At 45.0% G+C, this 23,678-nt stretch overlaps 1 protein-coding gene across 1 annotated transcript in view; it reads left to right on the forward strand.

The window, feature by feature from the left end:
- The window catches only part of LOC135224664 (protein cereblon-like), a 105,584-nt gene that overhangs the window by 53,104 nt on the left and 28,802 nt on the right, over positions 1-23,678 (forward strand). Inside the window, exons 2-3 of the mRNA XM_064263884.1 lie at positions 7,169-7,272; positions 8,376-8,587. Coding sequence (XP_064119954.1) covers positions 7,169-7,272; positions 8,376-8,587 — 316 coding nt within the window. The remainder of the gene's footprint in view (positions 1-7,168; positions 7,273-8,375; positions 8,588-23,678) is intronic.

The following is a 23,678-nucleotide window of genomic DNA, read 5'->3' on the forward strand; positions in this document are numbered from 1 at the left end:
CACCTGACGCCGCTCCCATCGGGATCCGGGCGGAGGACGACGGTAACCAGCAACAGCTCGCCTGACGCTAGAGATCAGCGTCGACGTTCTCAGCCGAGCCTCCTCGCCCCAGGCGAGCGGCAAGGCTAGGCCTGCTGCTCGATCGCCACCGCGGGTTGACGATCAGCAGCAGCCCTCCAAGCACGCTGGTCCTGCCAGCGAGCTAGGGGGGAGCGTCAGGTCTGCCTCTCCTGTACCTTCAACCTCCTCGGGCTACACCGGGAGGAGCGATGGTACCTAGGAGTGATCGCGAGAGGTGCGCCGCTCGCGATCCCGCTATGACGCCGTATGGACCAGGCACGGTTCTAGGACCGACCAGGACATACGCGCAAGTAGCTGGAGGAGACCGTCAGGGGTCTGCCGCTGTTCCTCCTTCTGAAGGAGGAGTATCTCGGGATCTGTTCTTGTTGGGGACTGGACGGTCCTACTCCGCAAGACGCGGTTACTCCCGAGATACAGAGGAATTTGCAGAAGTCATTAAGCTGATTCGTCAGCATAATGACCTTGCGGAAGGATTGCCGCTCCCACCAGCAGAGCCCACATCTCTGCTCGAGTCGTTTTGGGGCCCGAGAGGGAACCCAAACCAAAAGACGGTGGGTCTGCCGCGATCGGAGCTTGCCGATTCTGTCTCGAACCAGTCTCTCGTCTCCGGACAAGAAAGTCTCACAAGGCTCTCTCAGTTCTGGCCGGTCGATCAAGCTACTTCCACCGCCTCTACTGCGACAGCGGCGTTTCTACGTGTCTTCGGACACCGTATTTAAATACTCCTTTCGGTCCGTCCTGAGAGGTTTCGACCTCGACGAGGACTGGAATGAGTCGGAGGACGGTATCGGCTCTCTCCTGTCAGGTGTCGATCAGCCCCACCCAGACGACGTTCACAGTGGTGGCAGACCCTTACCTACAGTGAGAGTTCGTAACCCTCCGCGGGAAAACGTTTTCTTCTGACGATACGTTTTCCCAGACTCTGTTGCGGCGATGGCTGCTCCTACTCTTCTCCAACTGCTAGTTCCACTGGGAAGGCGAGCGAGTATTCAATTCCTCCCCCATTTCCTCTCTCCTTACGGCTACGAGGGAAAGGGGAGGGATCCTACAGAGATTTCTCTGTAGGATCCCACGTTCGGGACTGCGCTACCGGGGGGACCTTCGGGTCCTACCTGACGTAAGCCCCGGTCGTTGAGGAGGAATCCTGCCCCATTTTCGATTTCTACGGGAATCGAGAGGACCACCAGCCGATATCGTTTGACGAATTCGGTGGGGGTTTCGCAGACTGCTTAGAATTCTACGGAATTTCTAGCGCATTCAGAGTGTTCGAGTTTTTTACGATCTCCAAACACTTACGCGAGACCACGGTCCAAAGTGAGCGAGACGAGAATCCCCGATATGTTACACGATAATCGGGAACCTCGCCTCATGCTCGAATTCCTGGAATTTACTAGCATTGGGAAGAAGACTGCTGCTGAAAGAAACTATCTCACAGTAGGCGACCAACCTGGAATAGAGAAGATCGGACGGGAAATATCCAGTTTGGCTTGAACTATCGTCTTAGTATTCTGTTCACCATTGAAGCTTTCCTTCGAGAAGACTTCTCCTTCACTCTCTTTGATAGAGATCGAAGGTGGTCGATCTCCAATCCTTATTTTGTTTTCTTGAAGGAAAGAATTTAGGATGGAGATCGTTGTTCAGAATCCTACAAATATACTACGTATATTAACCTCGCGACATGATTCTACTAAGCAGTTGAATTGTCGAGGGGTAGGCGCATATCCTAGTTAATCTACGGATTGCGACTTATAAGACAAGTATTCTAATTGAACTGCAACTCGGGGTGCCTGCAACCTCCCAGGAGTTTTCAGTTTTCAATTTTATATACTTATGGTTTTGTCACGACAACACCATTTCAACTTTTATATTTACCGAAATTCGTTTCGCCTAAATATAATTGCTTCGAGCATATCTTTTATGCTCGGTAGTTCTAGCCGAACGCATTCCTCGTGGAATAATGGATTACCTGGCAACTCAGGATGACGGAGTCAGCGAGAGCTCAGGCTCAACTACTGCGTATTGAACTGCCTGATAGCAGCTCAGTATCAGCTGGGCCTCTCTCCCTGCTTTGATGACTACCGAACCGTATCTCTACCCAACAATCATGGACTTAGGTCTCTGATTAACGGGGATTCTCGCAATAATGAAGGACCATCTACTGCTGTGACGCTAGATTCCATCGCCTTCGACATTGCGAGAATTTTCAACAGAGATATCTCTTGGACTCTTTCATCTTCTGTTTACCGCACGGTAACAGAAGTCTGTACAAGTCTCCCGCTGCATCGCACTGCGATAATGCGAATGATTTTGCAGACATCTGAGTTTGTCTTCAAAATATCTTCTTATTCGTAGGTGTACAATTGTTCATTGTTCAACCCGAATTACAAGATGTGTCAGAAGACATCGCCTACTCTCCGACTGACAGCTCTACTTCCAAATGTTCAGCCCATGAGAAGCAGTTCTTCAGGCGGCTTTCCCCTTTCCCCTGTGTTTTCATTATGAAGAACGCCCCGCTTTCATTGCAACTACGACTTCTCACCGGACAGCAATGAAATAGCGGTTAGCGTTTTCAGTCATTTGTAGGCACAGGTTATGAATCTTGAGAATCCTTCTCTCGATTCATGTGTGAAGACGTAGGTTGCATTCAATATCTACCTTCGTCTTCAACGGTACATAGTGTTGTTTCTCCTTAGCTGAGATTCAACAACCATGAGATGTTTTACCTTCAGGGACCTCGGTCTCTAGAAGGCAATTGACTTTCGCCGCCTGTTGGGCACATGCCTTAAGAGAATCATCACCTCGCTGTCCGGCATTGGTGACAAAAACAAATACATTATTTGTTTTGGTCTCTCGGCATAACCCTTTAAAGGCGAAGGTCACGTGACTTACTCGGATGCTTTGACAACTTGCCTCCTACGAACGCAGTCAGTCGGCAGCTGTCAGAGCGCCCGAGTCAGTTACGAACTACGCTGTTGACTTAGTTCGGTTGTTACAGAGCAAATCATACTTCGTTTTAATAGCTTGTCACAGTACCATACCATTGACACCCACCATGGAGTGTCGGTGTCCTATCCACTACCGAGAACTTCGCTGCATGGGGATAGGAGGATGCGAGAGACTTCGTGGCAAACGGACAGACCAGTATGGGTACTGGACATCACCGAAGTAGAGAAGAGGGATAGGTCATGCGGACTATTTCCTTCTTTTCCTCTGAGGAACTGCATGACTTCTCCTGCGAAGTCAAGCATCCAGGGGATGGGGATCCGTGACGCTCGATTTCGTACCGAACTTCGTAGCGAAGACTCGGAACCTTCGGTCCCTGACGATTGGTTCGAGTCGTTCACAATCCCCTCCCTAATGGACTTCACCACCTTCGATGCGGAAGGAGATGCTGCCTTGTCCGCAAGAACTTCTCCGTGGCGCAGGTACTGAAGCAGGGGTCTGGTCCAACCAGACCACATGCCCTTCCTTCTACCTTCGGGATATTGCCCACAGGTCCTTGGATCTTTTTCCTTGGGACCCGTGGTGGCTGCTCAACACGTTGTGTAGCGAACCCAGACCCTCGCAGGCTGAACAGCATCGAGTCCTGGTGTGACCGTAAGAATGGATGAGTGAATGAGAGTGTGACTGGATCCTCTTCCCATCTTTTCTTCCCCTCTACCTGTGGTTAGAGGGGACACGGTCGTCACCCTGCTGGATAAGGACAAGATGCCAGGTGAGCTACTCAACAGAGCCCCATCCTATCCCTTTCACTAGGGATAGGAGCGTATATCCACCACTGACTCCAACAAGGGGGAGGAAGTGGATGCCAGCTTGAGACAACCCATACTTTATGTTGCCTCTTGCAAACAGGAACAAGTTCTTGCTTGCTGGTTACGAAGAGATATGCTTGCCTCTCTCTTAGTACTCGGCCCAGAGGTCTGACCATTGATCCTGCGGTGCACTCCCCGATCAATCGGACAGAGGCTTGGATCCCTCCCTCGCTCTTACGACCAGGGAGGCATTCCAGGGATGGACGAACACCAGTCTGTTCATCAAAAGACTCAGATTCCTCCCACCAAGAAGTGAGTCTTCCTATTGTTAAAGGACCGATGGTTTGTATTACGTATCGGAACAAATGACAATTGTCGAAAATTGCATTTTTCCTAACTATACAAAAACCTGAGGTCCTTTACATATAGTCCCTCCTCATGCCACCCCTCACTCTGCGTATTTTTGCATGGGCCAAAAAGCAAAAGTGATTTGTTACCTCCCAGTCGCGCGGCGCGCGACTGTCGGACAAGCAGTTAACTACCTTCTCCCTTGTTCGAAGCTTACGACCGTTCCAGCTGCCGCTAGCTACTTCCTATTGTTAAAGGACCTCAGGTTTGTATAGTTAGGAAAAATGCAATTTTCGACAAATTGTCATATTTGTGATTTCACTTCCCTTGTAAAAAGAAAATGGATGTCTCAAATAGTAACAGTATGAAAGAAAACGTGCATGACTGAATACTTATGGGGGGACTGAATTATTTTCACATACGTAACTAAGTCATTCAGTACGTACATAGTATGTATTTATGTATCAACATAAAATGTAAGATTTACTTTAAAACAGTATTAATAATATTTCAAAGATTAATATGAACCATAATAGGATATTTTATGTATATTTGATGAAGGATGATCTTTTTAGGGATACTTTGGTGTTTGCATGCTTAAGATAGGAGTTTATGAGCATTTTTAGAGGGGGGTTCCAAACATTCGCGGATTCTAACTATTCGCGGGGGGGTCTGGTACGCATCCCCCGCGAATACGGGGGAACCACTGTACGTATCTGTAAATTTTCGGGGTAATTTGGTTGCAAAAAAGGGATAATATACATGAATTAAATTAAAATTTTTAAATAACAAAGTAAAGTTGAACTAAATAACGAGTAAAGTAAACAATTTAGGGAATAAAACTTTGCAGTTTCGTCGTCTGCTGTTCGTAACAGTGTTTGTGGCGCGCACGCCTAGGAACCAGGAACAGCAACTTGTTTAAAGTGCAATGTGGAGTGAATTGAGACCAAAATGTGTATAGTAACAATCAAATAAGCACTGTGGAGTTTTAGTTGTGATGGCAGTAAGGATAAAAACCACCGATTACAAGGTAAGAATGAATTCAGTTCAAACCATGACCCCGGGAATAAAAAGTTTCATACTTTCAGTAATATAGGCAACAAAATGTTGTTTTATTGTGCTGATTAATAAACGTTACATACATATGCTAACATTGTTCAAATGATTGCTGGGAAGGCTGGGAAAGATGATTTTTGTCACTGATCAGAACCTGTACATCCCACGGTAGCCGCCATATTGGATTTCAAAACTGCCTTGAAAACATATTTTACGAAGAGCGTCACATGCTTATTTTAGTTCGTATGGGGCTTTCATATATCACATTATGTTGACAAAACTTCAATCTTTTGAATGGTATGCTTGGAGTTGTAATTGTATTCTTGTTTTACCATTTAAATATCGAGTGAATAAGACCTGTCCACCGTGATAAGGGTTGGTAGTCGCTGGTGTTTCCCCCTTGGATGGACCCATTAATGTGCTGGGTAAATATTACACTACGTGTTCTAAACTGCCCAGTCCTAGCTACTTCCTTAAGTGTTACCTATAGCCTACTTATTAGCTACCTAAGCTACATTGATTATAGGTATTGGGGTGTTGGGAGACATGGAATGGTTGAGGTTTTATTCGGGTGTTAGGTAGTGGGCGTAGAATGGTCAAGATATTATTGGGTTGTTAGGTAGTGGCTGTGGAATGATCGAGATATTATTGGGGTGTTAGGTAGTGGGCGTGGAATGATCGATAGGGTAAACAACCGACTGGACTGGCCAACTCACTGACTACCGTGTTTATTGCCACCCTCCAAAAAAGTACTTTAACACGTCCTGACACCGGAGATGGTCGTCAGTCATGAGTTGTTGGTGGTGATAGCAGGAGCTCTTGAGACCTTTACTCTCCTTTTGAAGTAAGTATTTTTTCCAAAGTTAGAAATTAAGGCCATATTTTAAGATTAAACAGAGGGTAATGAAAAGTGTGGCCAACGCAGTGCACACTACCCCCATGACGCTTCGTAAATTTTTACTTACAACTAAAAATGTTTCGAAGATTGACGCCATCTCGATGTTTGCGGAGTCGCTTGTGTCACAAACTTCCCATTTCCTGGGCTAAATCTGCACACCACTACATATCAAAGGGAACTACGGCATTTTTTGGGCTCTTCAATTGTTTATCAGTGTTGCCAACTGGTATGTGTTTACCCTCCAAACTGGGTATAAGACTTACACAAAACCGGGGAAATAAGTGAAATTAGCGTATCTATTTGTAGTATATATACATATTACCTACATCAATTTTATCATTACTGCCTTACTATGACAACTAGAATTCATGGAAACAGTTTGTAAATGCATCGGCGTATGTGTGAAGCTCTACTAGATTGGCAACGATGAGTCATTTTTTCGTCGCGTCGTCAGCTCGTAAGTACATCAGAAATATTTGTAATTTTTCGGGGTTAATTTGGTTGCAAAAAAGGGATAATAGATAAGAATTAAATTAACATTTTGAAGTAACAAAATAAAGTTAAACTAAATAATGAGTAAAGTAAACAATTAAGGGAATAAAGCTTTGCACCTCATAAACCGTGTACGTACTCGTGTGCTGCCCGTAACTGTGTTTGTGGAGTGAGCGCCTAGGAACCAGGAACCGCAACGTGGTTCTAGTGCAATTTAGAGTGAATTAAGACCAAAATGTTTATAATTACAATCAAATAAGCACTGTGGAGTTTCAGTAAGTTTGTATTTTTTTTATGTGTCATAGCTTTCCTTGAAACAGTTTTGCCTTATGACTTGTACATATATTTTGTCAAGATGCTAAAGAACTAGTCCCACTTTATAGAGTCCCTCGCTGACAGTTTTAGGATTTAAAGATGATATGGTAGCTTTGACATTAATGGTTGTCTCAAATTGGTGGTGAATGTTAGTATATTTTTATTATTCTTGAATACTAAACTTTCAGCCAAAGCAAAAGAATTTATTGGTAAAATTTGGTTTTAGATGATGACAGCGTGGACAACTACGAAAGTGGCGATGACGACGAAACTGTTGGTGAGGATGACAATGCTGAACAATTTGATGTTACGCTTCCATCCAGACACACAGTAAGTACTGTGCTATGTTAGAACTTTATTAATACTTGACACCTGGTATTCAGCAAATATTGTTTGAACATGTAATTTGTGGTATACGTATTTAAAATCATCCCTTCATATTCCATTATGACATGATCAGTGACGTAGACTCCCCATAGGAGGGTAGTGCCATAAGTACATCTTAAGTGGGATGGCATTACTGAAGGTTGTTTGTGGTGCCCGTGCGGCCCCTATACGTGTAAAAGAAGGCCCATACGTTTATTTTTCACCAGCTTTTTAGCATTGTACCTTACCCCCATTCCTGCACCCTTTCTTCCTTCTTACTATCCCAACTCCCACTTTACACAGTCCCACTAAATGGGACTAATTATGAAAATGAGGTTGGAGCCTAATTTGTATAAGTCATAACTTAGACTCTCTACGATCACTGTCTCAAAATCACTCACGGTGGCTAAGTGCTGTACTTCGTTACTTTTATCTCTTTTGAAAGTACTGTTTGGCAATACAGGTCTCCCATCCTGACTGGGCAAAAGTGGACGTCATTTTCTGTCTAGAGTCCCACACCAAATGTATTATTCTCTCTAACACCTGACCCCACTTACAGCCTCTGGTCAGGGACCTATGTTGGTACAAAGTCCAATGTAATCTAAATGCAACCACCATGTGATTCTTTGAAAGAAGTGGACGTTGATGCTGAGTTAAATCTCATTCATTCTCTTGCTCCCAAATAGGGATTTCTGCTAATTAATAATTACTGTAATCAGAAATGTGGTGGAAAAAGTATCATTAAAAAATAAGTAGAATTTTTCATTCAGGCAATTTACATAAAATGTGAGTTCCTTCCTCCACCAGCATTGTTCTTACAGCTCATGGACTGGGAAACGTAAAGAATGTTCTTGACTGATTAAAAAAACTAATGCAATCTGTCAGTGTATGAACAATACCAACTGACTGTTATTCTCTTTCATCAGTGTTTGAAGTGTTTGAGTCTATTCATGGCACACAAAAAGACTGATGATTTCTGAATAAATTTATTTTGATTTTGGAGCGTTATGTCTGCGTACAGATATGGAAGCCTTTTTTATTATTTTTTTAATCCTTCTTCATTACAGTATTTGGGAGAAACACAGGAATTGAGAGGACGTACAATGCAGGATGAGAACGACTACATCACAATACCCTTGTTACATGATAACAATCTCCTGATGAATCTAGTCCTAGTGCCTACCCAGACTTTGCCCATGACTGTCTTTCACCCACTGAATATATCTATGTTGAGAAATGTTATTGCGAAGGATCGCACATTCGGAATTGTACATACAAAGTAAGTAGGTAACTTTTTTCTCCTTTTTCATATTTCCGTTTGACCCTTAGTGCTTCTTATCCTTTCCTTGGACAGTAGTTGATTTGTAATGTGTTAAGTACAACTTGTGATAACTTGGGTTATGACATTTTAAATAAGAAATGGTATTTTGTTCATGAAACTTACCTGTCAGATATATATATAGCTGTATTTTCCGAAGTCCGACAGAATTTCAAAAACCTCCGGCACACGCAGTCGTCGGCCAGGTGGTTAGTGCCCATTCCCGCCGCTGGGAGGCGGGTATCTGGAACCATTCCCGTTTTCTCTTCATAATTTTTCTGTCGCCGGTACTGGAAACACCTGTTTTCAGTACCTCCGCCTTAGGATTTTGGAAAAATCATTGCCGCTAAGTATCCTGATTGTCTTTTGATTTATTTACTTGGATTTGTGGCTAGGCATACGCTATCTTAAATTGATTTGAATTTGATTCATTTTCGCATAAGATATCATGGAATCTAGTTAGGCTAGTTTCAGAGGGTGTTGTCTGCAAAGATAGGGTGTGGCTACCGAAAGCTTCGGTATATCCGCCCTTAGTATGCACGAGGGGTATGGGTCTTGCTTCTTTGTGGAGACTTTCTCTAATTCCGTAAGAAAGAAGTATGATTCGTATGTACGCAATTAATCAGCAAACAGAAGTCAGGGTAGTGAACCTGCTAATCTACCTGTAGACTTCTTTTTGCCTAACCCTGTAGTATGGCCTACGGGCTATGAATATGTCTGCGAGAGGTGCTCGCTCTCCTTCATTGTTGTGAAGTGCTACTTCTGTAAATGATACACCCTGTAGTGTTGCCTTCGGGCCCGAAAACAGTGTCTGGAGAGGGTATTGCCCTTTCTCTGATACTCTCTCGATTCGTAACTTAGAATCGAAAGTGCATGCTTCAGAGAGCCCAAACAAAAGTGAAGTAGCTAAGTGCAGTGACAGTGCCCCTTGTGTAGTGGTGCGTCAGATCGGCCTTATTTCGCCTCTAGGCCGGGACCTCTGCTTGACTACCCGGAGGAACAGGGAGAGAGCATGTCGAAAGCCGAAGGAGGGTTACAAGGAACCCCCACCGATCTGACGTGCCTTCGGCAGACCTGAAGATACTCCCAGGCTGCCAAAGTGCGTGCATGTGCACGAATCCTGAAGGATTGCTTCTCGTCCTCCGAAGCGTCCTCCCCGCGCAGGGGTTGGAGCTTTCGGAAGGACTCGCGCCCTCTAAATAGAAGCTTTATAGAGGAGGACGCTTCACGTTTCTCTCTCTCTCTCTCTCTCTCTCTCTCTCGTCATGCGTTTCAGTGAGAAGTAATAAGGCGAACGTCGCCTGAACATGTATACGTCTTTCCACCGAGAAATACGAAAAAGAAGTCGTAGTAGCAGGACCGCTTTTGAGTGCAAACGTCCGAGCTTTGTTCTGTGAGAATAAGAAGGCGTTCCCTCGCCCCTCGTATTTTTACACGATCAACCCTTCTCCTGAGACTGCTTCGTGCAGTCGGATTTTTCTCCGAGATGTATCTCGCTCTTCCCTGAAGGCAGTTTCTCTCGCTTGTTTTGTCGCCTGTCAGGCAGCGTGAACGCTTTTCTGCACGCTTCTTTGGGACGGACTCGGCTGTTGGACGGGACGATCGGGTATGGACGCCAGGCGCGTGCGGGTGCCACACCAAGCGCGCGCCAGTGGACGCCAAGCGCGCGCCAGTGGACGCCGAGCTTGCGCCAGTGGACGCCGAGCGCGCGCCATTGCGCCAGTGGACGCCGAGCCGTGCACCAGCGCACGCAGGTGTGTCGCCTGGCTGAACGTTTCTGTTGAACTCTTCAAGCTCTTTTGTTCAGATTTGGGCCTAAAGAATTTTTACCTCTACCTTCGGTGATACCTTCTACCTCACCTGCAAAGAATGTGAAGTAAGCAGTGCTTCGGAGGAAGCTTAAAGTGAACAGGCAACTTCGTCTTCGAAACCCAGCAAGACATCGGGTTTCGTGAATTCAAGAGGTCTCTGTCAATTAATATTGCTTTTCGCAAAGGTGGATGGAGTTAAGGAAAGCTCAAGGGAAGATCTCGTTTGCTCTACCGCAGTCAAGACTTTGTGATAAGGCAGTTACGGGTTATGTAAAAAGCTCGACGTCCTGCACGTCACGACGCTCGACTACGTTCGGTAGGATTCTTGCAAAAGCACTCATCAAGAGGACGCTCTTCAGGAAAGCGCAAGACAGGACTTCCTTTGCCATACTGCCAATAAATTTAAGTTGCAAGCTTTTTAGTCCATCTGAAAGGGCTTTTCAGATGATAGATTTTGTTAGTTCCTAAGTTCGGGACTACGCTGCCGAAGTTGAACATCGGGGTCCTACCATGGCCCGAAAGCCCAGTCTCTTATCAGGATTCTTGCCCCTTCCTCGATTGATACGGGAAGGATGGGAAAAATAATATGCTCGACTTCCTGGATTACGTTTTGTCATTCAGTGACTTTCCCCCATTGACAATATACTATCGTTTTGTCAAGTAAGTGGGTATCCCCTCATTGACAAAATATCTCTTTGTCCCGTAAATGGGTTAGTTCTCATTGACAAACATCTCAATAACTTTATATTGCGTAAGCGGATAAACTCTTTTTGACAAGATTCGGAAGAGCCCTCATTCATCAATCGCAGACTCGTACAAGTAATAGACTTGTAGACTGCGTCAATGAACGATTATGTCCAATAACATAAGAAGCTTGAGCTATCCGCTTCGATTCTCTAAGATTTGTTCAATAAACTTGCCTGTCAGATATGTATGTAGCTGTGTTTCCGAATTCAGCTATAGATATGTCTGCCAGGTAAGTATGAACAAACTTTTATTGTATCATAACAATTTCATATTTTGCCTTGCGTTATTTTACTGCTGGTTGGTTCAAGTCATATACGCTTGCTGTAGTTACCTTTTCGGATGACAACTGAGAGGTCTATTGTCTTTTATTTTAAGGGCATTTAATCGTTACTTCCTGCAGCCTACCAGGAGTTTCCGATTTTTCTTTTACCGTTGTATGATAGTGTTATGACGACACAAACGCACTTCTATGTTTAGCGCCTTCTGTTTCGCTTAAATATACCAGCTTGAGAGTCTCTTTCTGCTCAAAAATAACGGACCTATTTCTTCGTAGAATAGAGTAGCTGGCAACCCACGCATAACGGTAAGAGACGACGAATGTAAGCTGCTGTCACTGTCCTCCAGTCCAACCGAGCCAGTCTCAGCTCATTCGCTGTCATGCGCGGTAGGTTATGTCTCTCTCTCCTGCGGGATTGACTGACTAACCGCATCTCTGTGCTGGCGGTTACGTCTCTCTCTCCTGCGGGATTGACTGACTAACTGTATCTCTGCCTTACAATCACGGACTTTAGCCTAAGATTGAGGGGATTTCTTACATGAATGAATAAACATTGCATTCGTTTTGCCTTACTATATTCAACAGAGATATCTCTTAATCCTTTCGGTGCTCGTTACCGCACGGTATAGGACTACGAGTCTACCGCAACATTGCACTATTATATGATGCTCTCCTGCTTAGGCAAACCGCAGCCTTATTAGGGAAGTAAGCATACTCGGGGAGGGAATGGATGAGCTTGCTGGGGAGCATTTCCTTCCTGAAGAAGTTTGTTTCCCTGAATAGACTGCAATTCAGACCTCTACAGTTTTTTCCTACCGGGAAACTGAAATTTTATTCAAGATCTAGGAATGATTCTGAACATCTCTCAGTGCGTCAAGTATCACCTGAGGTGATAGTAAGAAGGTGCCGGACATCTGGATAGGGTTTCAGATGTCCTGGATCATAATCTGAAAGAAGTAGAAGCAATTCGGTCGTCCCTCCAGTCCTCGAAACGAGTTTTTGGAACCAGTGGTCCAGATCAACTCTGATATTCCACAGCTCTCTCATATCTTAAGAAGTATCTTCTCTCGGTCCCTGTTCGAGTTTACAAGAAAGAGCCTATTATAACAACAGGCGTAGAATGTAACGATCCTCTAGAGGTTCGTCACAGGATTGCAAAAGTCCGTACGAATCGTCTCGATCGACGGCAGCAACTACTGACTTCCGAGTGGAATCTTTCTTTAGAAGTATGTTGAGAGTTGTGGAGACTTTAGGGACGTCCTTTCATTCATCTCTTCGCTATGTTGAGGACGAAGAGGCTTCTTCTTCTCTGCTCCCTTATTCTCGATCCGGGATCGGTACCATTAAACGCCATCTTATGATATTGAACGGGGATGGATGTTTAGTCTCTTTTCCCCTTTTTCAAACGCTTAGGAAATGTAATAAGATGATTTATGACGTCACAGGGAGCGACAATGACGCTGATTGCCCCATGTTGGCCTTCAGGATCCTGGATTCACAGAGGTCACGTCCTTCCTAGTTCACTTTCCAAGGATCTTTTCCGAGAGAGTCGGTCTACTCTAACACGAAAGGTACCTATAACCTCTCCGCTCTGAGTCTGACTACGTTCAGACTATCGAGATGTTGACAGGAATAAGATTACCGTCTTCCCTTTCTGTCTGAAGAATGGGATAAGCTGGCAGTCACAACTATTAAAGAATACGCAAATATGTTGTTGACGGCCTTTGGGCTCAGAGATTTGCTTCTGTCAAACAACAAAGCCCTTCACGATCTTTGAGTTCTGTGGAATCTCGAAACTCGCTCACCATCTACTTTTTGTCTCACCTGTTTTCTCGGAGTCAGACACTCGTGGGAGATCAGGCGACATATAGTAGCCCTGAGTTTCTTGTTGACGAAGTCGGTTGCGTTTTTACATCCCCGATGATCGTGTAACATGAGACCAGATTGGACTGTCAGGCATTCGTCCTTCGGGACTGAATCGCCTTTTTGCTCCTGCTCCTTTCTCCTGGCACCAGAAGCTCGAGTCAGGAGTTGCTCAGGAGTTGATTTGCTGATGATGTTGGGTTGCGTTGATACACCCCCCAAGGTTTGCTTAGATTGAATCGCCCAGGCAGTCCAGACACTCATCCTTCAGCGAAGAATAGTGCCTTATGGTCTTCAGGGTACAGCCTTGCTGTCCTTGATTCGTCTGACTGGTCAACTGGTCGGTCACCTGTCTTTAGTACAGACGGACTGACTGTGCATGTCCAGATCGAAGCTTTCAATATGGAACTTAGACGTAGTCTGAAGTTCTTAATGTCAAAGCATTCGAACCTCTCCTTCCTGTTAACTTCTTGCATGTGATCAGGAAGGCCTTCTTCTAACCACCCTAGATACGACAAAGAGGGTTAGTGAGATTTTAAGCCATCGTCACAAGTTTTGGCTTTAGAGAACACAAGGCGGTGTGCTCTCTAAGCCTTCCGTTGTGGCCTAAGAATGGAAACCCGTCTTGTCCTTGGGCCAGGAGCTTGGAATCAAGGATGGCACAAGTTAGTGGGCAGGAGCCAGAGAGAGTCCTGTGCCCTGTCGGGTCTCTCAAGTTTTATCTACGTAAAACTCAAGAAAGTCAAAGTCATTCGGGCAATCCATGCAGGTTGTTCCGAAAGAAAAGACCAGACTTGCCCATATCGAAGAACACCCTGGCTTTAGTGTTAAGGAGTTCTTTCAAAAAGGCTCCTTCATTGTGTTTGCACAAAGATTTGAAATCTTTTGATCTGAATGCTCACGAGGTGAGGGCGCGGCCTCGGAAGCATTTCAACAGAGCATGGCACTCAGCAACATCCTGAGTACCATGTTTTAGCGAAGCAACTCTGTGTTCACTTCACACTCCCTGCGGGATGTGAAGATGGTATATGAGATCTGCTCGCTAGGGCCATACGGGTCTGCAGACACAATCTTGGGGGCAAGAAGTACCACTCATCCTATCCTGTAGAAAATGGTTAGGAAGAGATCTTAATTTAGTTGTTGAGTCACCGCCAAGGGCGACTTTTTAACTCTTAAGCCTTAGTTAAAACACCTTAACTTTGGCTAGGTTGGTCAGGTGGTGATATATACAGGCAGTCCCCGGGTTACGACGGGGGTTCCGTTCTTGAGATGCGTCGTAAGCCGAAAATCGTCGTAAGCCGGAACGACGCTTGGAAATATGTCTTAAACTAATAAAAAGTTATACCTACCTTGAATCTTTGGTCACACAGGTGTTTCTGTTAGTGTCAACTGGATTTATTTTCATAAAAGAATGTTGGTTCTTAAGGTAAAAATATTGTAATGGTGACATACATTTCTTGAAGTTTTATGTACAACCTTGAGTGATTTTGCCAAATCTTGAGGGCTACAAGAACAGCTGATTACTATTTACGTATCATATAGACTAATTAAAGTAAACGTATCTTTAAATAGGCTTATATATTAGTATCAACAAAACATTTCCTGCTTGAGTCAGAGGCCGTTTAATGAAACGAACACTTCTCTGTCCTATCTGTTCAGAAAATAAATGTTACGTCAATCCCCGAGACGGTGACCATTGTTGCCAAGGCGTCTCTCTCTCTCTCTCTCTCTCTCTCTCTCTCTCTCTCTCTCTCTCTCTCTCTCTCTCTCTCTCTCTCTCTCTCTGATCAAATTACACTGGAACTTTGACATACGATTGCCCTAATATACGAATGTTTTGAGATACAACAGAAAATTTGCGAAAATATAAGCTTTGATATACAACGAAATATTTGAGATACGATTTTGCGATGAGTGTTAGTTGTATAGGCGACGATGAATGGCGTTCAGTCTGTTGTTTGTTGGTGCTGCATGTTAACACGTCGTTGTTTAGTTCGTTGTATTTGCGCCTATTTTTCGTGTTATTTTGTCTACTTTATTATTAACCATGGGTCTCAAAGCTAAAGACAAAGCAGGTGATAAGAAAAAACCCAAGAAGAAAATGATTTCGATGGAAGCAAAACATGAAATTATAGCAAAGCATAAAACCTTCCAAAGGCATCACCATATTTCTAAACTACAAACTGATTAAAATAAAAAAATAAAAATTAGTTTAGCAATGTTATTTCATTTGTGTTTATTACGTAGTTATTAGTGTACATACGTAAATAAAAAGAGAACAAATCGTTCCCTGCCACCCTTCCATACCTCCTCCCCCTGCTGGCCTCACGTCATCTTTCGTTGTGTTAAGTAAAATTCCTTTCTTTTTTTTAATTGATTTTATTAACATTTATTATCATTTATCACATTGCTGTTATTTTATCATTGTGTGTTATTACTCGTTTATTTGTGTATAAATTGTGTATATTATATGTAATTTAGCTGTGTTTAGGTGTGGTTTCATACCGCTAGAACGGATTAATACATATTACATTATTTTAAATGGGAAAAAATGCTTTGAGATACAACTGTTTTGATATACGACGATGGTAACGGAACAAATTAAATTCGTATGTCAAGGTTCCAGTGTACTGGATAATGTCTCTCTTTGGATACTTCGATTTTGCCAAATCTTGAGGGCTACAAGAACAGTTGATTACTATTTACGTATCATATAGACTAATTAAAGTAAAACGTATCTTTAATAGGCTTATATTATAGTATCAACAACAAACATTTACTGGCATGAGTCAGAGGCCGTTTAACGAAACGAACACTTCTCTGTCCTTAACTCGGAGCGTCGGAAGACACCTCTCTCTCTCTCTCTCTCTCGTTGTAATCTAACCAGAAACTTCGTTTTGGAAACAAGCAATGATTTTTTTCATTATTTGTGCTTTTGGACTGTTATATGTAAACTTTGCGCACTGCAAGCTAGTATGTATTCATTCGCTCGGAAACTAGTTCCGCATATGAGGCGTCACTATAAATCATAGAAAAATACGACATAAAAAGTGTCGAAAATCATCATAACCTCAAAATTTTTGTTGTAATCTAACCAGAAACTTATTTTTATTAATATACTGTGCTAAACTATAAAGGATTTTTATCATAGTATGAGTTTTTTAAAAGCGTCGTTAACTCGGAGCGTCGGAAGCGTCAGCGTCGTAACCTCGGAACAAGCGTCGTAACCCAGGACGGATTTTTCCATTGAATATTTAAGAAAAAGCGTCGTAACCTCGGAACGTCGTAAGCCGGAACCGTCTTAACCTGGGGACCGCCTGTATATATATACAGTTACCATCGCGAGTTACGTCCACCCGTACTTACGACAGTGTCCGACAGGGGTCTATTTTTTATATTTGGCGGCGTTTACTGTTTGGCAGCGCGGTAGCGTAGTGCGTGCAGCGCGGTATGACAGTTACGACGGCGCCGGCAGCACAGCATCCCAGAAGAACTGTTAGCAATAGAAGAAGAAAGGAAAGATGAAGAAGAAAGAAGAGAGGAAGAAAAGGAAGTTGTAGAAGAGGAGGAGCACGAACGAAAGTTTACTGTAAAGGGATTATCGGAAGCCATACAAATGCTTAATACAATGCTGCATAAATTGGAAGGAATGGATCCGAATGTTGAACGGTTTGCCCGGATAGAGAGATCTAAGCAAGAAGTAATGAGGCCATACAAAGAAATCTACGATGAAAAGAAAAAGCAGAAGATCCAAACGACACTTAGCATGTTTGTCAAACGAACACAAAAGCCCGCCTCATCCAGCATCGAAGCCACCCCCTCCCCTACATCAGCCAGCGCAGTAACCACCCCTTCCCCATCCCCTGCCTCGCCTGACTTAACAGCTGATCTTTCTTTCAACCGTGCGTATGAAGAAAGTGTTGATGACGTCGAACCAAGCACCAGTGAACATTAATTTTGAGCGTTGTTTTGCTTATTTTTTTTACATGCATATGTATTTTCTATTTTGTACTACAGCTGTATGTTCTATTTTTGAACTGTAACTTTTCTATTTTCGTATTTTGATCTTCATTTGTATTTTTGTATAATAAATTCAACTGCAGTAATAAATATTTTATTTCTAAAACCATATTATATTAAGATGTATGTACGTAGTATATCAACTAAGCAACTGAAAAAAAAAAAGCTAAATACATTGCACCTACAGTATAATATTAAAAATATCTCTATGATAAAATGATAAAAGTGAAACTAAAAGGCATAAAAATGATAAATACATAAACAGCTTGTACGTATAGTACAACAGTAATATTATTCAAAAGAAAAAGCAGAAGATCCAAACGACACTTAGCATGTTTGTCAAACGAACACAAAGCCCGCCTCATCCAGCATCGAAGCCACCCCCTCCCCTACATGGGCCAGCGCAGTAACCACCCCTTCCCCATCCCCTGCCTCGCCTGACTTAACAGCTGATCTTTCTTTCGACCGTGCGTATGATAAAAGTGAAACTAAAAGGCATAAAAATGATAAATACATAAACAGCTTGTACGTATAGTACAACAGTAATATTATTCAACAGAAAAAGTATGATAAAAGTGAAACTAAAAGGCATAAAAATTATAAATAAACAGCTTGTATATACATATGTACAGTAATATTATTCAACAGAAAAGCATGATAAAATTATAAAAGTGAAACTAAAAGGCATAAAAATGATAAATAAACAGCTTGTATATACACAATAATATTATTCAACAGAAAAAGTTACTTAAAAATGCAACACATTCATATCATATGTCCTCGAGTACAGTATAATCTTCCACTTAACAGAGTACTTATAATCCACGTGTCGGCCATTTTGGCTGGTATTTTCGACTAACGACCATTCTGACATACGACCTGTTGGTCGGAACGGATCTAGGTCGTAACTCGGATGGTAACTGTATATATATAATATATATATATATATATATATATATATATATATATATATATATATATATATATATATATATATACTATAATATCTATATACTATATATATATATATATATATATATATATATATATATATATATTTTACTTCTTAGCCCTCATGGTATGGTTAATATGGTCTAGTCACGTCGTGGTCTCGCCCCTGTTGACAGATCATCTGGAGTGCACCAGCTATATTGGTCTCTACCTCGCTGGCAACTCTAGTAGCACAAGCAGACTTACGTGGCAGTAACCACGAAGCCAGTTATGCTAACAGGTGGAACCAAGATGTAAATAATCTGCATGCATTTGTTTCCCAAATCCTTCTATTCTGTCCCTTCCCACCTCCAACGGTGGGATTCAGCTATATATATATCTGACAGGTAAGTTTCATGAACAAAATGATATTGTTATGATACAATAAAGTTTGTTCATACTTACCTGGCAGATATATATAATTAAGTACCCACCCACCTAAAAATTATGAATAGAAAACGGGAATGGTTCCTGATACCCGCCTCCCAGCAGTGGGAATGGGTACTAACCACCTGGCCGACCACTGCGTGTGCCGTAGGTTTTTGAAATTCTGTCGGACTTCGGAAAATACAGCTATATATATATATCTGCCAGGTAAGTATGAACAAACTTTATTGTATCATAACAATATCATTTTTCATGTAAAGACCATGGAAAGTTTTATGTCATGTAAAATCAAGGAATTTTGTTACCTCATGGGTTCAGAAACATAGTGTAAATATGTTTTTGTACATGAACTTTCCTGTCAGATATATACTTAGCTTTAGTCTCCGACGTTCCCGACAGAATTTCAAATCTCGCGGCACACGTGACAGGTAGGTCAGGTGGTCTACCCTTCCTGCCCCTGGGAGGTGGGTGTATGAACCAATCCCGTTTTCTAATCAGATTTTCTCTGTCGCTGGGACTGGCAACACCTGTTGTGGGTTCCTCCTGATAGTTGATTTCGCTCTTGCTTGCCTGGGATCTTTTTTGGACAGATTTTTGGTGACGTACTGGATCTTTTTGGCTTGGCATACGCTTTTTTGTGGACTGTTTTGATTTTGCTCTGGATTTTTCTTTGAATATGTCTGATTTGGATACTGTTGTTAAAACACCTGCTATGTTTAGAGTATGTTCAGTGGATGTATGTAAGGTGAGGTTGCCGAAAGCTTCAGTCGACCCTCACACTGTATGTATGAAGTGTAGGGGGAATGATTGTGCATTTAATAACCCATGTAAGGAATGTGAGGGTTTGAATGAAGATGAGTGGAAGTCTCTTTCTTCCTACTTGAGGAAGTTGGAGAGAGACAGGGTGTGTAAAGCTTCCTCTCGAAGCTCGAGTAGGTCTCGCATTAGCGAGCTAGATTTAGAACCTAACCCTCTCGTAGAAGCAGATCCCTCTTGCCCTTTTCAGCCCCTGCTCCCTGCGTCGAACCCGAGGATACGTCTTCGGAGGTGGCTGCGATGAAAGCCATGATTCGCAGCATGGAGCTCAAGATCCGCTCCTTGGAGAAAGGTAAGAGTGGTAGTGAAAATGATTTGTGCAGTGCCCCCAGTGTTGTGGAGGGGGCGTCTGACTGGCTCCGTAGCGCTTCCAGGCCTAGACCTCTTCCAGACTCCCAGACCCAGTGGAGGAGGAAAGTCGACAGCCGCAGGAAGGTTAGGGAGAGCCCCCACCGGTCAGGCGTCCCTTCGGCAGATCCTGATATGCATTCCCAGGCTGCCTCGGACCGCATCAAGAAGGACATTCTTCGCCAGTGCTTCTCCTCGTCTGCTTCGCCATCGCCGAAGCGGGGATGGAGCTCCCCGGAAGCTTCTCGCCCCTTGAAGAGAGCCTGGAAGCCGCCCTGCAGCTCCCTGGCTTCCAGCCCGGAAGTCTTTCCAGAGGAGCCTTCTCTGGATGTTAAGAGGCCCAGGAGATCTCTTGACTGCTCTTCTCCTCGTGCGCCTCGCTCTACTTCTCCAGAAGAGGAGCCTGAGAAGTCCCCTTCTCGTATTCTCGCCGGGCTCCAAGCGCAGATTTCGGCCTTCGCTGACTCCTTGGCCAGTAGTTCTCGTCGGAGGAAGGACGTTTCTCTTCCAATCAAGAAGTCCAGGCGCCCGTCTCTCGACTTACGCTCTCCTCTACGTAGGCGCTCTTCTCTGGATGTTGCGGCTTCTCCCGAGCGAGGGGTTTCTCGCAAGAAGCGCCCCTCTCCTGGCTGGCTCCCCTCCTTGTCCAGGCGCCAGGCTGCTGGCAGGCGCTCTTCGGCTGACGTTAGCTCTTCGCTGGACAGGCTCCAATCGCCTTGCAGACGGTCTTCTCCTGTCAGGCGCTCATCCCCGAGCGTGCGCCATTCTCTGGACAGGCGCTCTTTACAGGACAGGCGCCAGTCTACTAGTCCCAGCAGGCGCTCTTCTCCTTGCAGGTGCCAGGTGGTAGACGTTCTTCGCCTGGCAGCCATTCTCCTCTGGACAGGCGCCAAGAGCCTCGCAAGCGCCTCTCTCCTGGTAGGCGCTCTTTGCCTAGTAGCCGCTCTCCTCTTGACAGGCGCCAAGAGCCTCGCAAGCGCCTCTCTCCTAGTAGGCGCTCTTCACCTAGTAGCCGCTCTCCTCGTGACAGGCGCCAAGAACCTCGCAGTCGCTACTCCCCTAGTAGGCGCTCTTCTCCGAGAAGCCGTTCGCCTCTTGACAAGATACAAGGGCCTCGTGGGCGCCCTCGTCATGGGAGACGTTCTTCTGCTGATAGGCGCTCTCCTTTGTCCAAGTTTTCATCAACTTCGAAGCGCGAGTCTTCCCCCAGACTCCTCGTATCCAGCAGGCGCTCATCTGCTTCTGCTTGTCGCTCTCCTGATGCTTTTGCCACTCCTGACAGGCGCCCTTCTCCTGACAGGACCTCCTCCTCTTCTAAGGACCCTCCTCGTTCGTCGGTGGAAGAAGACCAGGAAGGCTCTGACGATGATTCCACCAAGACTGCCTCGGTTTCTGCTTACAAGAAGCTAACCGCCTTGCTTCTCCAGGAGTTCGGAGATTCCCTCAGCCCTGCCGCTCCTCCGTCTCCACATTTGCTTTTTTCAACCTCCAAGACTACGAAAGGATCCTCGTGCGTCACGACGAAGCCTATGTTATAAGGGGATTTGGTTCGTGGCTTCTTTCCAAGGAAGAAGCGGGGAAGACGGTTTTTTCCTTCCCCCCATCTAAGCTGACAGGACGTACGGGGTTTTGGTATGAAACGGGAGAGCCCCTTGGTCTGGGTCTCCCTTCCTCTGCCGATTCAGACTTCTCTGCGTTAGTGGACGCCACCAGACGATCAGCCCTTAATTCCGCCAAGACGTCGTGGGCTATGAATGAGCTCGATCATCTTTTGAAGGGGATGTTCCGAGTTCTCGAGGTATTCAACTTCCTGGATTGGTCCTTGGGAGTCTTGGCCAGGAAGACTCAGACGCCGGACGCCCTTTCTCCAGAAGACCTCCACTGTGTTTTGTCCTGCATGGATATGTCCTGCATGGATAAGTCCGTGAGAGATGGCGCAAGCAAGGTTGCGTCATTGTTCGGTGCAGGAGTAGTCAAGAAGAGGGCGGTGTACTGCTCCTTCTTGACGAAGTCGGTCTCTCACGCCCAGAGGTCTTCGCTGTTATACTCACAGCTCTCGTCGCAGCTCTTCCCCAAGAAGATTGTTCAAGACATTTTGAGCTCTCTCGGCCAAGGCGACTCAGGACCTGCTGGCACAGTTGATGAGGAAACTTCGACCGGCCTTCTCTGCGAAGGCCAAGAAGGAGAAACCTGCAGCGCAGAAGCCCTTTCGAGGGGGTCCATCCTCCAGATCTTCTTCTTTTAGAGGACGAAGACCCGGCAGGAGAGGTAAAACCTTCTCCAAGTCCATCAAGACACCGAAGTAACAAGCAAGTCCTCCAGACAACAGTAGGCGCCAGAATCCGAAGTTTTGCAGATGTCTCTGGGCCGGACACCTGGACCCTCTCAATAGTCAAAAAGGGATATCTCATTCCTTTCGCTTCAAGACCTCCCTTAATGACAACTCCAAGGGAGTTGACGGCCAAGTACAAGGACCCCATCATGAACCAAGCCCTTGTTCTAGCAGTAGACCAGATGCTGGAAAAGGAGGCAATAGAACTAGTATCAGATCTTCACTCGGCAGGCTTCTACAACCGCCTCTTCCTAGTTCCGAAGTCTTCAGGGGGATGGAGACCAGTTCTGGATGTAAGCGCCCTGAACTTCTTTGTGGAGAAAAAGAAGTTCTCAATGGAAACCACGTCATCGGTGTTGGCTGCTCTTCGTCCAGGGGACTGGATGGTGTCCCTGGATCTGCAGGACGCTTACTTCCATGTGCCGATCCATCCCTCTTCGAGGAAATATCTAAGGTTCATGGTGCTAGGGAAGGTTTATCAGTTCAGGACCTTGTGCTTTGGCCTCTCGACAGCCCCTCAGGTTTTCACGGGGATCATGAGGAACGTCGCGCAGTGGCTTCACTTGGAAGGAGTGAGGATATTCCTTTATCTGGACGATTGGCTTATAAGAGCCAGATCAAAGGAACGTTGTCTGGAGGACCTTCAAAAGACATTGGATTTGACAAGTTCGCTGGGACTCTTGGTCAACTTCCAGAAATCCCAGCTCATCCCGAGTCAAGAATGTGTTTATCTGAGGATTCGGATGGATTCTCGGGGTTTTCGGGCTTTTCCGTCCCCGGAAAGGATAGCCCGAGGCTCCGAAAAATTTGCAACCTTCCTAGGGAAAGATGCATGCACAGCGAGGGAGTGGATGAGTTTGTTGGGGACGGTCTCCTCGCTGGAGCAAATCGTTTCCCTAGGAAGGTTACACCTGAGACCTCTTCAGTTCTTCCTAAATCAAAATTGGAATCGTCGTTCCCAGGATTTGACGTTCTCCTTCGTCGTAACTCGGGAGATAAAAGAGAAACTCTTGTGGTGGGCAGATCCCAACAGATTTGTTGAAGGTCTGTCACTACAAACCCTGAACCCCAGCCTAGTGTTGTTCTCCGACGCGTCGGAGACAGGTGTGGGGGCGACTCTGGGAACGAAGGAAATGTCAGGCACCTGGGAGGGAGAACAGGTATCCTGGCACATCAACAAGAAGGAACTGATGGCTGTTTGGCTGGCGTTGAAAGCCTTCGAGTCTAACGTCCGAGGCGCCGTTGTTCAGGTCAACTCGGACAACACCACAGCTCTGGCATACATCAGGAAACGGGGGGGCCGCACTCCTTCTCCCTGTACGAAACAGCAAGAGATCTTCTGCTATGGGCCGAGATAAGGAGTGTCAGGCTCCTCACCAGATTCGTACAGGGGGAAAGGAATGTAAGGGCAGACCTCCTCAGCAGAAAAGATCAGGTCCTCCCGACGGAGTGGACTCTTCA

This window comes from Macrobrachium nipponense, chromosome 12 (genome assembly GCF_015104395.2).
Source record: "Macrobrachium nipponense isolate FS-2020 chromosome 12, ASM1510439v2, whole genome shotgun sequence".
NCBI classification, from domain to species: domain Eukaryota; kingdom Metazoa; phylum Arthropoda; class Malacostraca; order Decapoda; family Palaemonidae; genus Macrobrachium; species Macrobrachium nipponense.